At 43.7% G+C, this 13,554-nt stretch overlaps 2 protein-coding genes across 4 annotated transcripts in view; one reads left to right on the top strand and one right to left on the bottom strand.

Annotated features, from left to right (window-relative positions):
• Window positions 1-1,944: 1,944 nt before the first annotated feature.
• On the top strand, window positions 1,945-2,883 carry LOC119566326 (olfactory receptor 1020-like). Its single transcript, XM_037898954.2, has one exon. The coding sequence runs from the start codon at window positions 1,945-1,947 to the stop codon at window positions 2,881-2,883; it is 939 nt and encodes a 312-aa protein (XP_037754882.1).
• A 9,082-nt stretch (window positions 2,884-11,965) lies between these two features.
• LOC102946766 (olfactory receptor 1019) overlaps window positions 11,966-13,554 on the bottom strand; it is a 46,719-nt gene continuing 45,130 nt past the window's right edge. For 2 of the 3 annotated variants that reach the window (XM_037898952.1, XM_037898953.1), the window contains exon 2: window positions 11,966-12,893. In XM_037898952.1, coding sequence (XP_037754880.1) covers window positions 11,966-12,893 — 928 coding nt within the window. Of the gene's footprint in view, window positions 12,896-13,554 lie in introns of all 3 variants that reach the window. The other variant, XM_037898951.1, reaches the window with a different exon arrangement.

Here is a 13,554-nt window from a genome sequence, read left to right as displayed (position 1 = left end):
GGTTTTCTGCTGGTGAAATTTTCTAGATTGGCAGCCCTCGAGAGAGAGATAGTCTCTCTCTGTAGAAAGAAGGTCCTGTACAGAATGGGCAGCACTGGCTTCCCCCAACACAGCAGTCTCTGAGCTGATGGAAGGTCTCGCGGGTTCAGGGCGGATACACAGAGATAATGGAATGAAAATAAAAAGCTCATGTATATTTCAGATTTTCTCATTAGCTTGAAGTGGAAGAACAAACACATTTGGACCCACTTGGACTCCAAGGAAACGTCTCCCTGGACGCTGTCTGACTGACACTCCCTGCTACTGGGGCATCTCATTGTGGAGTTCTCGGCGGCTATGGGGTGTGTATTCACTATGAAGCTGCTTAATGTCTCTGCTTTCAAAATATCTCCTGAGAAAGAAAGGACGGTCCTCCCGCCGTCTCCATGCATGCTGGGTACATGAGAGAGATTAACAGAGCTTCAAAGTATGTCTACACTGCAGAACGGAAAAGTAACCCATGGCAGAGAGTCTTCGAGGCCAGGTCAATTGATTCTGCCTTGTGTGGCTTGCACTACAGGGCAAAAAATAGCTGTGTAGACATTCAGGCCCACACTGGAGCATGGCCTCTGACACCAGGTGAGGAGGGAGGGTGATCAGATATTGCCATTGTGAGCATGGGGGGGGGGGGGGGGTATTTGTATCACTGTTCAGTAGATTGTTTTTCTCTTGAATGGTGATCTTTACTAAATCCACTCGTGTTGCCCCGCTGACTTATACCAGTTCCATCTAGTGCCAGGGGCCAGAATGGGTGTGAGAGCTTCTTTCAACCATGCTTTAACTACAGCCTCCCTTTGTTGAACTCTGCTCTTCATTCATACCTCCTTTAGTTATGTGAACACCCCCCTTTGTGAATATTAACTTAGTTATCTCCAAAATAATTGTCTTTGTTGAATTTACTCTGGGACTTTATTCCAAATGTGAGGTTTTGGCTGCCTTGTCATAGATATATACTGGTTCCTAACTGATGATTTAATTATGGAAGGATACTGAAGCTGCAATATAAGGCTGGTTTTCAAACACCTCATCCACCTTTCTGCTCTATATTCGGTTGTTGCAGAGTTCAGAGAATCATAGAACCATAGGGTTAGAAGGGACCACATGGGCCGTGTTCTAGTCGAACCCCCAGCCAAGATGCAGGATTTGTTGTTTCTGACCAACCCAAGACTGATGGCGATCCAGCCTCCTTTCGAAAACCTCCAGTGAAGGAGCTTCCACAACCTCCCTTGGCAGATCTGTTCCATTGCCCTACTGTTCTGATCCTTAGGAAGCTTTTCCTGAGGTTTAATAGAAATCATCTGTGCTGTAGTTTGAACCCATTGCCTCTTGTCCTGCCCTCTGTGGCAAGACAGAGCAACTTTTCTCAAACTTTTTTATGGCAGCCTTTCAAGTATTTGGAAAAGAGGAGATTAAGGAGGGACATGATAGCCATCTTCAAACTAAACATACCCAGTTCCTTCAGCCTTTGCTCACATGGCTTGCATTCCATCACTTTGATCACCTTTGTCACTCCTCTCTGGATCCTTTCTAGTTTCTCTACATCCTTTCAAATCATGCCTAGCCATATAATACCATGAAGAGATATTAGCAAATGCCAATGCCTGCTTGGGATGCAGACTTAGAAAGATCACTTCAGAATTTTCAATTTTATTTTATTTTATCATCTCTTTTCTTTAAAAGGAGTAAAATCTTGGCAATTATACGGACGCACATGAAATTATTTTAAGTTTGCAAATGTTACACAGCCAGAACAGCATAACTTATTTTTTGTATCTTGGCTTTCTACTGTATTTCACAATGGTGGTGTCCACCTCCCAGCCCCATACGGTTAATTTTCAATCATAAGCTTTATCTTGGCTGTGTTTCTTTCTTCTACCCCAACAGCGTCGATGGCATCTGGAATACATGGCGCATGGCAATCACACTGGAGTGTCGGCATTCATCCTTCTAGGATTCAAAGGCAGCCGATCAGTGCAAGCTGTCCTCTTTGGGATGTTTTTGCTTATCTACACCATGAGCCTTGCGGGGAATCTCAGCATGATCTCTTTAATCAGGATCGAGACGCGGCTACACACCCCCATGTATTTTTTCCTCAGCAACTTGTCCCTTGTAGACATCACTTACTCCTCCATTATTGTCCCTAAGGCACTGGTGAACTTCTTAGCAGAGAGTAAAGTCATTTCCTTTGCTGGGTGTGCTACGCAATTTTTCTTTCACTCCTTCTCTGTGAACTCTGAGGCTTTACTTCTGGCTGTGATGGCGTATGATCGATTCATAGCTATATGCAAGCCGCTGATGTACACACTCATTATGTCCAGGAAAGTCTGTGTACAGCTGGTAGCTGCATCATACTTTTATGCCTCCATTAATGCCACTGTGCATACAGGCTCTTTGTTCAGCCTGTCCTTCTGTGGTCCCAATATCATTGATCACTTTTTCTGTGACCTCCCCCCACTCCAGAAACTCTCCTGCTCTGACACTCGCATGGGTGAGACAGTGCATTTCCTCTTTGCCGCTGTAGCTGCATTAAGTACTATCCTGGTCATCCTCGTTTCCTATGTTTCTATCATGGTGGCCATCTTGCGGATTCGCTCCAACGAGGGCAGACGCAAAGCCTTCTCCACCTGCGCCTCCCACCTAACGGCCGTGTCCATACTGTATGGGGCTCTGTTCTTTATGTACTTACGACCCACATCCAGCAACTCATCAGAGTACGACAAAGTGGTGTCCGTGTTCTATACCCTTGTGATCCCCATGTTGAACCCCCTGATCTACAGCCTGAGGAACAAGGAGGTGAAGGACGCCCTGAGGAAGACAATATCCCAGAAAATTATTCCTCACTGAATCTAACTGAGAGGATAAGTTTCATGATTTAATAATAAATAGAAGTGAGAGGAGCTGGCCTGAAAATGGAATTTCTCTCCTATGGAAAATGTTGAGATTTCAAAAAAAGAACCATCTTAACTCAGGACAAAAAGTTAACATCTCAAAATACTTTGTGGGACAGAAATTCTGAAACATTTTATTTTGGGAAAACCAAAATGGATTTTTTTGGCTGGCTGGCCACCCGCCAAGAAGGCTCTTCCCAATTTCACTTTCTATCTGTCGGTAGAACACGAGATTGGCACGAGCTTCCCAAGAGGATAGCCAGGGAGCTGTCCTTTTGACTTCTCCAATGGCAAATAAAGTTTTCCTCCCTAAAATTTTGTGAGAAAGGTTTGTTCTACCAGAACATCATCCCAATGGAAAATTCCCAACTGGCTCTAGCGATGTGGCAAAAGTGAGATCTTACCGTTGTTACCCCTGTCACTGGGCCTTGCATGGTGAGAAAGAAGGCAGGAGCAACGTAAGAGGGAGATGCCTTTTGTCTCCAACCCAGAGAAGTGGATCCAATGGCCGGAGAGGGCTGAAGGGAGGGGGATCAGCAGAGAGGCTTATATGCTGATGTCTCCTTGCAGAACAGCTGGATCCTAATGGACAGTGAGAAGGGCCAGGGGAGCCAGGGATGCTCCCTGGCAAGGATGTGGGAGTGCCCACTGGGAAGTGGGAGGTTGCACCGGAGAAGGAAGGGCTGGACGGTGGGGGAAGGGAGGCTGGGGGGGCTGTTCTGGCACAGGGTTGGAAGAGGACAGCTAAGGAGCTGAGCTGTGGTGGAGGACACTGGGGTATGGGGAGAACAAGGACTGTATGCATTGGGATGGTATGGAGTACTTCCCTGGAAGTCAGGGAGATCCCAGATCCTGGGTATGCAGGCAGTCACCCCTCCCCCTACCCCCACAGCACACCAGACAGGCAGCCTGTGTAACTGGCCCCCAGGATGACTACTGTTTGAGTAAGAGCGTTAAATGAAGAGCTTGGAGTTACCCAAAAGGGAAACTGAGATGGGGGGCCACTTGCAGGGTTGCCTCAAAGCCACAAAGAGACATTTTGGAGGAGGCCACACATTTACAGACTGAATTAAAATGTACCACAGGAAGCCTGGTCTTCTTGCCTGGTCTCCTACCAGGCCACGTGCATGCTTGCTGGCTGATGGGTGGGTGGGCAAGCCGCCCTGCTCTTCCAAGCTCTCAGGCTCCCCAGCCTACCTGGTGCCCCATTTTCCTGGGCGGCCAGGTGCCCAGGCTGCCTGCTTGATGTGCTGGTGGACTGGAGAATTTCCTGCGTCCCCAGAATCTGAGACTTCCCTGAATTCCAGGATGCCCAGATTGTCAACTTCCCTAATCGTTGTTTTTTCCATCTTTAACCCACTTTAATTAGTTGTTTTTTTTTAATAGTTTCTCTCTGAAGGGCTTTATATATTTGAAGCTCTTCTTCATGAGGTGCAGACAGGCTGAAATCAGTCTGAGTCAGTGTGATTTTCACACAGAATTAGGTATTTGAGTGAAATATAATAGTTGATCCTCTCTTCAGTAGTCACTGTGATCAGGTATAAACGGTAGCACAAGAAGCGAGGCAGGAGAGAATCAGAGTCAATAACGGCACCTTCCCCCCCACACTGGCTGAGCAGTAGGGAAGGAATATAGCCATTGCAGGCAATGGCATTCCCCCGTTCAACATCCAGTCAGCCGAGCACTCCATAAACATTGGTAGAGCTGTGTTAGAAATAGAACTGGTCAGAAACTGCGATCCCTCTTCCTCAGAAAATTCCCACATTTCATTCCGAATTGTAACAGAGAGCCAATATTTTGACATTTCCCACAAAAACCACAATTCAGAGCAATTTCAGTTTGGGACCATGAAGAAGTTTATTCTGATAATGTCTAAACACGTCATTTTAATAATCTTGAAACTTTTTGTTTCAAGAAGGTAAAAATGTATCATTTCAATAAGGAAAAATGTTTTGGTTCAACCTTATCATTTCCTTTTTTAAAAATGTTTATATTATATTAAAATATTAAATATAATATATTATACACCTAGAGCATAAAACCTGGCAAGTCAAGTGTGAAAGTCTAATTAGGCAGGTGAAAAAATAATTTGAAGAGCAACTAGCAAAAGACTCAAAAACTAACAGCATTTGTTTTAGGTACATCAGAAGCAGGAAGCCTGACAAAGAATGGGGGTTGGGGGGCACTAGATATTTGAGGTGCTAAAGGAGCCCTCAAGGAAGACAAGGTCATTGCAGAGAAGCTAAATGAATTCTTTGCATTGGTCTTCACTGTAGAGTATATGAGGGAGATCCCCACACCTGAGCCATTCTTTTTAGGTGATGGATCTGAGGAAGCATCCCAGACTGAGGAGCCACAAAATGATGGGGTCTAGATTAGCGGTTACCACTCAAGAGAAAGATCTTGGAGTCATTGTGGACAGTTCTCTGAAAACATCCAGTCTAGCTGCAGTAGCAGTCAAAAAGCTAACAGAATGATAAGAACCATAAGGTAAGGGAGAGATAATAAGACAGTAAATATCATAAGGCCACTATATACATCCATGGTACACTCACATCTTAAATACTGCATGCAGTTTTGGTCAGCCCATCTCAAAAATAGATATTAGCAGTGGAAAAGATACAGGGAAGGGTAACAAAAATGACCAAGCTTATGGAACAGCTTCCATATGAGGAAAGATTAAAAGGACTGGGACAGTTCAGTTCAGAAAAGAGACAACTACGGGGGGATATGATCAAGGTCAATAAAATCATTAACGATATGGAGAAAATGAATAAGGCAGGTTATTTACCCCAGGAAATGCTATTTCCCCCTTCACAAAGGACAAGAATCAGAGATCAGCCAAATAAATTAATAGGAAGCAGCTAATGACTCCTGCTGTGTTTACGGGCAGGTTACTTCTACTAGAGATATTTTGTTGCTTTCATGATAGTTTCCGAACAGTCCAGCTTAATCAATGTATGTATTACATCATCCAAGAACCCAGTGTAACTAGTCCGATTTAATCTCACTATCCATGTCATATACAGTAGCTATAAATGATTACGGACGAACCCTCCCAAACTTCACATTGCAACAGGACTAAGAAATGGTGCCCAGATCCTTGCCTCCAGCCCTAAATTATGGTGCGTCTTTACTTAAAATACTACCGCAGCACAGGGTCAGTGCTGCACCCGTAGCACTTCAGTGGAGACGCTCACGACAGGGATAGGAGGTACGCCCATCTGTGTCGTTAATCCCCCTTCCCGAGAGGCGGTAGCTAGGTTGACAGAAGGATTTTTCCATGGACCTAGCACTGTGTATGCCAGGGGTTATGTTGGCATGGATACATCTCTCGGAGGGTGTGTGTGGATTGTTCACGCTCCGGAGAGACGTAGCTACACTGATGTTAGTATTCAGTGTAGATCAGCCCTTATACAGGTGGAAATAGAGTGAAAGGATATGAAACAGCTAAAAATCAAATCTCTAGAGAGGGTGGGAGCAGTTGTCAGGTGCTGTTTGTGAGGCTCAGGCTGACATAGCCAAGGGCCCTGCAGAAGGGCCTTCCTAATCTACCCGGGGTTCTGAAGCCCTAGGTGAGACACTCATGCACACAGACTGGTTTACTGTCTGAAAATCCTTTTGCTCCCATGCTGCATTGTATTTTTGTTGTTAAGATGAAACACAGATGTTTGTTGTTGTTTTTTTTAAGAAAGCTGGTCACTGTGTTAATTATTCATCACAGCTCCCAAAGGAAAGACTTGCGGGCTCCATGCCCAGATGGACCAGATGAGAAGTCACTGTAGATACACAGGAGGCAATAACCTAAGAGCGGGAGAGTCCAGGGATTCCATCCCAGGACAGGTGAAGGCAAGAGCCCAAATATGTGAGGGAGTGCACAAAATATTGTGAATACATGGAAGAGCCAGTTCCAAAGAACACTGTGATGGCCACCAGGCGGAAGATGCAGGTGGAGGGGTCTTTGCACCAGTCCTCCATGGATTTGGCCAAAGAGGATTCAAAGGGGCAGCTAGACGATTAACTCTTGACGCGTTTCACGTTGGCTACATTGCATTAGCCCAGAATGGCCTCACCACAGTGGCAACTGTGATATCGCAGTGGGGAAAATATTGTGCATATGACTCCTGTGACATCCTCGGAGATCCTTCAGTGGATGAAATGTGCCAGACAAATACATGGAAACCATAGCTATCACTGCCAAAATGGACCTTCCTAAGGGACAGATCAGCATTTAAGTAGATCCATCTTCCCATCACATGACATTTTAAAGCATCACTTTGAATAGTTTCCAAGGTATAAACAGAGGAACTATTAATGGCACAGATACCATCCAAAAATGGGACAAGTAATGTCATGTTACCGAGAGAGGAAATTTCATTTTGCTGCATTTACTGGCCCAAGCTGAATTTAGCTCTTCAGATATTTGTGCAAGATGAGTAAATAAAAATAATTTAGAAAATGGAGAAGCTCAGAGAATTCCCTGTCCCCACCCTCTTTAAGGGCTTGATTCGCATCAGTGAAATCAGTTGTGCAATTGGCTTTTAAGGCACACTGGATCCAGCCCTAAATCATTACCACGTGTTACAGGTTCGACTGAATTCAATAATACCAAATGGCTAGGCTTAATCAACTTTTATGAAGAAAAGATTATTAGTAACAGATAAATACAGCATAACAGAGAAAGGAGGACTACATATATTACCAACCCATCTGGATGGTAACAGTGCAGAGGTCACACTGCCTTAAAATCTGAGCTTCACTGTGTGTATATATATATATAGTTGAGGGTTTTTTTTATCTCTTATCTTTGACATGTTTTTGAATGTTTTTGTTAGGCTGGCACAGACTCGAAAGTAAACAGGACAACACGTATAACTAGCTTAATATCTATGTTCCGACCACTATATTTGAGAAGTTGGCAAAACCTTAGAAGCATCCTCTACCAGTAAAACCTTGTTATAAAGCCCACGTTAGTGAGGCGTTAGCAAAATTATTTCTCTTGTCCTTGTTCTCTGAGATTACCACAGTTCACATCTCCCCTTGGCTAAATAGCATAACGTGAGTAAAAATTGTTTTGGAAGATCTTAAGATGAATACAATTCATACTTGTATAAACATACCTACTATTATGTATAATATTGTATATGATATTGGCAAACACTATAAAACTTTTACATAGGTGGGTAGATAGATAGGTAGGTAGATATGCAAGACAGAAGGTTGCAGAAGCCAAGCATAGGAGAATACCTAAAGGCTGTCAGGATGAATGTGTTTCTCTAGCCATGTTGAATTCTCCTACTGTATACAGAGCAAGGGTCATGCAAAGGTTACATCATCTAACAGTATAGTTTCAGCATGAATATAGCGCATTCTAAATACAATGTACTTTACCTATTCACTACTTTCTTATTGTGGTTACACAACTTCTCCTTTTTAATTGCACTTATAGCTGCAACAACAAACACATCCCATGATTTCATTAATATATTTTGCCTGTGTGAGTTGAATGCATCTATTTTCTATTGGTTAGTAAAAGGCAATTTGGATTTGCATTGATGGTTCATGATTCTCTTTGTTAGACAGTAGTCGGTAGTCGGTTTCAGCAAAAACAACAGGGAGTCTTGTGGCACCTTAAAGACTAACACATTTATTTGGGCATAAGCTTTCGTGGGCTGGAATCCACTTTGTCAGTTTATGCCCAAATAAATTTGTTAGTCTCTAAGGTGACATCAGGACTCCTCATTGTTTTTGCTGACACAGACTAACATGGCGACCCCTCTGAAATCAAGATCAAACAGAAAAGGAGTACTTGTGTCACCTTAGAGACGAACCAATTTATTTGAGCATAAGCTGTAGCTCACAAAAGCTTATGCTCAAATAAATTGGTTAGTCTCTAAGGTGCCACAAGTACTCCTTTTCTTTTTGCGAATACAGACTAACACGGTTGTTACTCTGAAACTAGATCAAACAACTTCCAAAAGAAAGTCGCATTGAAGAGCATTATGGTTTTAGGAGTTAAATATCTAACTAAAAACAATGGGGAGTGGGTGCTTTTTATTTCGGTAGTTCCAAAATTCCACACTCAATATTTAGGTGCAAATTTGGCCTAAATTCAATTCCCAAACATTTGTTAATGCAGAGTTAAGTTTACCCATTGGTGTCTTGTGCCATTCAGGTATGCAGAAAGAAATGAAAAGTTGAGGTATTTTCCATGCCTGAAACGCAATGTTATCTTTTCTCACTTTAGCTGGCAACAACAACTGGCAATGGTGCATTACAGAGAAAACATAACAATAAAAGGGTCTAAAAAATGCTCATTTGGCTTACCAAGGGCCAACCACCATCCACATGGAGATCTGGCAGGTTCCAGTCTTAAAATCCCTCCAGGTAGGTTTTGTGCCCTTGATTAATGGCTCGTGCCAGTTTGCTGGATCAAAACAAGGGCCCCTCTTAATTTAAATTCAGCCTTTGTACCCAAAAGGCTTTCTTTGTTTTTCAGGCCTCCTGAAACAGGTAAAACCAATCACTGCTACTTATCCCAAAGGACAAAGCTTTATAGGCTAGGTTTTGTATAACTCACCCCGAGTGATTCCAGATTCCATGGGAAACCCACTGTGATGGTGCACCCCATAGTGCTTTATGGGGAAATGCTTATAAATGTATATATGATATGACTGGAACATGTTTTGTGCGACATATGCCATGTAACATGTCTCTGTAGAGGTTGTGATCTACTGAATCTATTCTTCCTATTTGTACGCATGTATCATTTTTGTGTTCGAGGTTATGAATATTGGCTGTGTACTTGCTTGATTTCTGGGTAGCCTTGGTAAAAGTATTTCATCAGATTTCTGAGAGAAGACTATTCTCAGTGAGTACCCAGTCAAGAACCGCTTAAGCCAACAATGAATTTGGAGACGCCAATCCACATCTGAGCTTTCCCAGGAATGTGGCTTGACTGTTAAGGACCTCAGTCTTGCAGGGACATGTGACTTGCCCATGTGACTCCAAAACTCCATCTTGTAACTGGATTCTACACAGGGAGAGGGAGGGGTGTCCACCCAGAGGAGAAAGTCTATAAAAATCTCTGGGAGACCCCTCCATTTTGTCTTCAGCTGGCTCAAGGGATAGCCTCTCCATGCCCAAGAATACCTGAAAGAAACTGGAACAGAGGACAGTGACTACAGGGGGGTGAGAGTGATTTCTGGACCCAGAGTAGGGGGAGTCTAGTCTGTAAAAGGAAGCTCATGGAAACTTTGCTGAGGGTGAGGCTTTTACCTGTATTCAGTTTTATTACTGTATTAGAGATAGATCAGCGTGTTTTATTTTATTTTCTTGGGAATTCACTTTGTTCTGTCTGTTACTACTTGGAACCACTTAAATCCTACTTTCTGTACTTAAAATCACTTTTTACTTATTAATTAACCTGGAGTACGTATTAGTACCTGGATGGGGGTGCAAACAGCTGTGCATATCTCTCTATCAGTGCTAGAGAGGGCGAACAATCTCTGAGTTTACCCTGTATAAGCTTCATACAGGGTAAAACAGATTTATTTAGGGTTTGGACCCCATTGGGAGTTGAGCATCTGAGTGCTAAAGACAGGAACACTTCCTAAGCTGTTTCCAGGTAAGCCTACAGCTGTTAGGGGATGTGGTTCAGACCGGGTCTGGGTTTGCAGCAGGCTAGCAGATCTGGCTCCAACCAGGTAGGACTCTGGAGTCCTAAGCTGGAAAGGGCAAGGAAGCAGGGGCAGAAGTAGTCTTGGCACATCAGTTGGCAGCTCCCAGCGGGGGTTCTGTGATCCAACAAATCACACCCACCCAGCAAAACCAGAACACACAAATACATATAACACTTATTGAATACAAAGGGCTATGAATATTTTCTGGGCACCTCTTAATATGACAGTCTACGATGTTGTCATGTTTCCTGAGTTTTTGCTCACCGACTTACAGATACCATTTTAAAAGTTAATGCGATAGTCTCAGCACCATGCCTGTGTTTGCCATTTCTGTCACTGATGTATGTATGGGACCAAATTCTCAGTAGGCATAACTTACTTCTAATGCTTTGTTTGTATGTAATTTTGTCAGGTGATCCTTAGAAACCTGAGAAGAACAAACCCATACAAAACTTTTAGCATTGACAACCAGGCAACTATCAGATGTAAATTAGATGTGGACATCCATGAAACAGAAAGGGCTGTTGGTGAGTAAGTAGAAGGTTGTACAAAATAAGTGGACTAGTACTGTATAAGGCAGTGATGAAATGCCCCTAAGTGGCTCACTGGTGCATGCTCGTAACTCTAGGAAAGACCCTGTAATGAAATCTTCCAAACATGACCAGAGTTCACCCAAATATTCACTGGTTCGAATAACTCAAATATTCAAAAACTAGAAGGCAAATAATGAGCACACACACCTCATTATTATTATGAAATATAAATGATTTTTCAGCCACTCTCATTATTAGAGGACCCAGCTCATGCTTTTAAAACACTTAATAAATCAATAAATAATAATAAAAATAATGCCTATTGCTTACATCAGTAGCTCTCTGAGCATTTTACTGTCTTTTTCTTTAACGTTTCTCCCCTCTCAGCACTCCGGGAGACCGGGCAGTGCCACCATCCCCGTTGTAAGGATGGAGAACAGAGGCACAGAGAGGCTAAGTGACTTGCCCAAGGTCAAAAGGGAAGTCCATTGTGGACCCAGAAATTGAACCCAGGTTTTCTATGTCCTCAGCCAGTGCCTGAACCACGGGACCAGCCTGCCCTTCCCTTGAGGATGGCAACGTGGCCTTAGCACAAAATGGTTCCTAACTGGGAGTTGAGCGGCTCTGAGAAGCTGGCTACTTGATGAGTTGCCAAATCATAGCTGTTTGGTGCAGATCTCCTTGGAAAACCTGCCCCTTAGTTCTTTTTGGTGCAAGATGAACAGGGTTGGTTATCTACAAAAAGCAAGATAATGATGTAAAGAACTCACTCCCCACTTTCACTCCTGTTTACCATTAAAAAACCCATTCCCAACATTTAAATTCACTGAGAATAAATCTTCCTGTGTAACATCCTCATAAAGGCCTCTTTCACTTCCTTGTTCCTCAGGCTGTAGATCAGGGGGTTCAACATGGGGATCACAAGGGTATAAAACAAAGAAATGATTTTGTCCTGATCTATGGGGTACTTTGAACTGGGCTGTAAATACATGAAAGAGCCTGTTCCGTAGAAGATGGTGATGGCCGTCAGGTGGGAGGCGCAGGTGGAGAAAGCTTTGAGTTGGCCCTTGGCAGAGTTGATCCTTAGGATGGCGACCACAATGTATATGTAGGAGATAAGGATGATCAAGATAGTAGGTGTTCCCATCACAGCAGTACAGGTGAAATGAACAATGTCTGTGATGTGGGTGTCAGAGCAGGACAGTTTCAGGATGGGGGGTACGTCACAGAAGAAATAGTTGATGACATTCGAGTCGCAGAAGGACAAAAGGAATATAAACATAGTTTGAACAACTGCATTCGCACAGCCCACTAGGTACGACCCCAGCACCAGCAGCATGCAAAACCGCTTGGACATGATGACAGTGTAGCGCAATGGGTTGCAGATGGCCATGAAGCGATCGTATGCCATGACACCCAAGAGGTAACATTCACAGGACAATGCGATGCATAAGAAGAAGAATTGCAGAGCACACCCAGGGAACAAAATGACTTTTCTCGCTGATACTAAAGTAATCAGTATGCTGGAAGTGATAATGGTGGTGTAACCAACATCTAAGAGGGCCAGGTTGCTGATGAAAAAGTACATGGGGTTGTGAAGCTGGTAGTCAGTCCTGATTAAGGTGACCAAGGTGAGGTTTCCCACTAGGATCAGCAGGTAGATCAACAGAAACATCACAAGGAGGATGACCTGCAGCTTTGGGTCTTGTGTGAATCCCAACAAGACAAACTCACTCACTGCAGTGTGATTCCTCTCCGTCATTTATCCCAGACGCACTCTCCGCTGCAGGTGAGAAAGTGAAGCCTACACTGAAAAAGGAGACAAATGAGGGCTGAATGCAAACACCTCAAACTCTGGTACTTTCAACAAAGCATAAACTCTAGGCAGTGGATCCATCTCAGGATTCCATAAGCCTCACACCCACCATGAAGATCTCTGTTTCCCTCTACTGTCTGAACTACATGTAGTGTTCGGAGTCCAGCACTGGCTTCAAGCTAGGTTTTCTAGCTCAGGGAGTGGTGGCTCATGCTCTTGAGATCAATCTGTGCGGCTAACAACCCACCCACCTGCACAATGTCGTTTCCACTGTCAGATTCTGATACAATCACCCACATCAATTAGTGAGACCACTGGGCAATGAGACTTTTTGCAGGGCAAAGTACTACTTGGGGTGCGAACGTATATGAGGCATGGGTGCTTATGCACTGTCTGTTATGGAGCCAGGCGAGTTGTTTCATTAGCAATAAGGGATATGGGCAGGCAGGGAGTTGCAGGAAAGAGAACTTTATTCAGCAGCCTGGGGCTACCCAGCGTTCTATGCAAAGCCTCTAGCATTTGTGCACAAGTAGCCTGACCCCTGTTCGCACTCCTGAGCTCCTGATGTCACAATAAACTAGGTCTCTCCAGAAAAC

The sequence above is a fragment of the Chelonia mydas genome, chromosome 6, assembly GCF_015237465.2.
Source record: "Chelonia mydas isolate rCheMyd1 chromosome 6, rCheMyd1.pri.v2, whole genome shotgun sequence".
NCBI lineage: Eukaryota > Metazoa > Chordata > Testudines > Cheloniidae > Chelonia > Chelonia mydas.
This window is presented reverse-complemented; position numbering and strand designations above follow the sequence as displayed.